General features: G+C 35.8%; 1 protein-coding gene across 1 annotated transcript; it reads right to left on the reverse strand.

Annotated features, from left to right (window-relative positions):
• Window positions 1-985: 985 nt before the first annotated feature.
• Window positions 986-2,544, reverse strand: LOC108799832 (neuropeptides B/W receptor type 1-like). The gene is made up of 2 exons (XM_018571758.1): window positions 2,447-2,544; window positions 986-2,090 (listed from the first exon to the last, which is right to left on the reverse strand). The coding sequence occupies exon 2, from the start codon at window positions 2,088-2,090 to the stop codon at window positions 1,125-1,127; it is 966 nt and encodes a 321-aa protein (XP_018427260.1). The 5' UTR covers window positions 2,447-2,544; the 3' UTR covers window positions 986-1,124.
• Between the last annotated feature and the right edge of the window lie 1,301 nt (window positions 2,545-3,845).

The raw sequence follows: 3,845 nt of genomic DNA on the forward strand, positions 1-3,845 counted from the left end.
TTCATATTTATTTCACAATATACTTACACATTAAAATACTATGTCTGCATTGTAATCAAGCAAGGCACTCAACATATTTATTTGGTTTTGTGTTTAATACACAGAGAACCTCATTCTGACATAAGTGAATGTCTATGTACATTTTTATTGTTTATAATTTCCCATTTTTAGTGGAGACCAAAAATGAGAAACTGGCAATACAATTTCACTACAGCACACAGTATGAGTTAAACTGTGCAATAATCAAGAAAGCCCCATTGTCCCAAAGTCATATTATGTTACTTATTAAACATTGTTATTATTCCATTACAATAGCATTTAAGATATTAAGCATGACAAAAACTATTGTTTACAATGCAAACCAAAAATGACATAGCAATCCTAAAGAGAGTTAGATGGGCAGGCAACGCCTGTCTCACCCTTGGAGAATAATTATACAAGTATGGTCACTTATGAGAAATGTCAGACAGTGGCATTTATGAAAAGTGGATCACAGAAGAGTCTTGGTGCCTCCTACAGCCATCAATCTGAATGAAAGCTAGTTTTTGATTGGTTTCCTTTGCACAAACTCTGTTTTTCTTATGCTGTGACATTCATAAATCAGCCTCTGTATTTGCATAATCTCAATTTAGAGACACAAATAAATATACATGTGCTTATTTGATAAGGCAGGCAAGAAGAAATGTGGTAATCCATACCTTTAATTATTTTGAAAGTAAACGACAATCTTTTTGTATAATAAGAATTACACAGATTGCGCCTCACCATACCTCTCTACACTGCCTTACTGAATAAGTTCAAAAGCATGCCAAATGCATGAACCATTTGCAACTGTTGAACAACTACATGTCCCAGCATGCTTTGCCATCTATAGGCATGGTTTAATGTATTGCAGCCCTCTAGCTGTTGAGACTTGACAAGCCTCAACATGATGTGCCTGACAGGGCTTGGCAAAAGGACTGGGCATGCCTTGCTAGGAGGAGTTTGATCATGGATAACCCTCATGCAAATGAGAGTCTAAATGTTTCAGCAACTGACATACAAGGCATGCTGGGATATTTCATTGCTCAACAGCTGGATACTCACCTGTTTGCTAAACCCTGCTTTAAGGTTTATTTAATCATTTATGATGACTTGCACTCTACTAGTTTTTTAAAGCTTTTCCTAAAATTGTCATCTAGGAAAGCATACAGGAATGGATTGAGGCAGCTGTTGGCATAGCTCAGGCTAGTGATAAACAAGGAAATCCCTATTACAAATGGAGTCTGTGGAATATCAGTGGTTAAGGCCACCACAGTGCTGAGATGATACGGAGTCCAACAGAACAAGCAAACAGCTAAAATGATGACAACCATGAATGTCACTTTTTTCTTGGCTTTGTCTAAAGCTTTTGCATTGCTGTTCAGACGCATCTTTCTTAATTTGTAAAGCATCATGGAATATAAAATGCAAATTGTAGACACAGGGATGGCAAAGCCCATTATGAGAGTATAGATCCTGCTCATCTGCCACCACAAGCCCTCAGGATTAGGAAAAACAAACAGACACTGCAATCGACCATGCTCTTGGTGAATCTTGGCAAAAACAACAAATGGCAAAATGATTATGGTCACAAAGCTCCAAACACACAGGCTGACTATCTTGGCAGCCCTATAGGTGCGATAGGAGAGTTTTTTAGATTCTACAGTTGCCACAACCACAAGGTATCTGTCAATGCTCATGATGGTTAGGAAATAGATGCTGGAAAATGTATTGTACTCATCGATGGAAATAATCAGCTTACACATAAATTCTCCAAAGGGCCACTGCAGAAGTAAATAATCAACGATATTAATGGGCAGCACCAATGTAAAGAGTTCATCAGCAATAGCCAAGTTCAGGATGAACATGTTGGTGACAGATTTCATTTTGGGAGCCTTCAGGATAACATAGATGACAGCTGTGTTTCCAGTTAATCCAACTGCACAAATTATGGAATAGATGATAGGCAATGCCAGATAAAAGTTAGGAATGACTTGAGGGATCGATCCATTCAGCCACTCTGACCTTCTGGTGAAATTAGATAAAAGATCCACAGATATGTTTTCCATCTATCAAACAAAAAAAAAAATCAACATGACTTGTGTTTGTTTACAATTAAGCATTAACATACAACTATATAATAACTTCTGTTCAAGAAAATATGTATGCTCATCATTCATCTGTGATGTCCTCTAAATATAGTAATGCAATCATGCAAATCTTATGACACTATTATAAAGTGAATACAATCATTGTGACTATGCAGAACAACTTAGAACCATGTAGACCAACTACTCCAACATTTAAAATACAAAAGTATGTATGTTTAGTTAAAATGAGTTTGGAATCCTGCTATGCTCTACAAATATTAATTTAAGCTAGGTGCAACCAGTCATAATTAGGCAGTCAACTGAAATGTTCTTACCTTAATGCTTGTCTTCAGTATCACTTATTTGTATTTCTTTCTGACTGCAGATGTCTTGTGGCTGCATTAAGCAGAAAGGAGCTGAAACGCTGAACAGAGAGAAGCTTCAAGCTGAATTTCTGATCTGTCGAGCTCTCTGCTTCTTTCCATAGCAGTAGAGTGCTGAAGAACAGCTCCCTCCCATCCTTTCTCCCCTTTCGCCAATCTTTGTGCATTATTACACTGAAATGGCCAATGCCTCTCACAGTGTAAGCATTGGTACGTAGCTTATAACACCCAGAGCTCTACTTATTGTATACTTCAAATAATTCAGGTCCAGTCTATTTATTTTTACTTGTGTATATATACAGCTCTGTTCTACCAGTTGATGTTGAGAAATTTTAAAATGCGGACACATTATTTTCTGCAACATTTTCAATTTCATTACAAAAATGACAGTACTCTATCACACATCTAATATACATATAGATATATATATATATTGTGTTCTGCATAATTGCACAGCCAAGCAGACATTTTATCAGTTTACTTAAAAATATATGTAATCCACAACAACTTGAAAAAGTGCACTTTGGTGCTATTAATTATGGGGTTAATTTAATAAAGAAGCAGCTTAGGTTCACTTAGCTGACTAAAGTGAAGCAATGTATACTTTGTCTAATCATAAACATAGGAATGAAAAAAAGAGAAAATTTGGATTTGCCTTACACAATATTGTATGATTAATGTGACTACAGCTGTGCTTTATTCACTAAGCTAAGTGAACATTTAATACTCTAGTAAAAGAAACCAATTACTTTCTACACTCCCTTTCCCAACCAACATATGTGTTTACTACCGTATTACAGTCTATTTGTATCCTATTCTTTCATGTCAGCACAGAAATATGTTCCATCTATGCAAGTAATTTAACTTTTTTTAAATATTTGTACATTTCATAAGCAATATGAATATATGTGATTTTCTGTTATTTACATTTAATTATAGCTACTGCTATTGATAAATTCTACCAAAAGAGCAGCTCCAGACAATTCAAGTGAACGAACTGTTAATGGTGTCTAGAAAAGGACTGTCATTGTGCTAACATCTAAAAGTCTACTTAAAGTGTTCATTTGAACTAAGCCGATGAGACTCTATAAGATTGCGATCATGTTTTCTTCTTTCTACCTATATTTGGTCACCAATTTTGTAAAGAGCCATATTAGCTATGAACACACGCTAAGCTGTCTTCTAGCCAGAGCAACCTGGAAGGTCAGAAGGAGAATCAATGTTTAGGTTGATGTACTTTCTGGTAAACTAGAACAAAAAAAGTGGATTTAGGAATGCCTGGCACACACTTTTAAAATAAGACAAAACTTACATGCATGCATAGGCATAACTAGAAACCTCAGGGCTCCGG

The sequence above is a fragment of the Nanorana parkeri genome, unplaced genomic scaffold, assembly GCF_000935625.1.
Source record: "Nanorana parkeri isolate BGI_ZX_2015 unplaced genomic scaffold, ASM93562v1 scaffold1829, whole genome shotgun sequence".
NCBI classification, from domain to species: Eukaryota; Metazoa; Chordata; class Amphibia; order Anura; family Dicroglossidae; genus Nanorana; species Nanorana parkeri.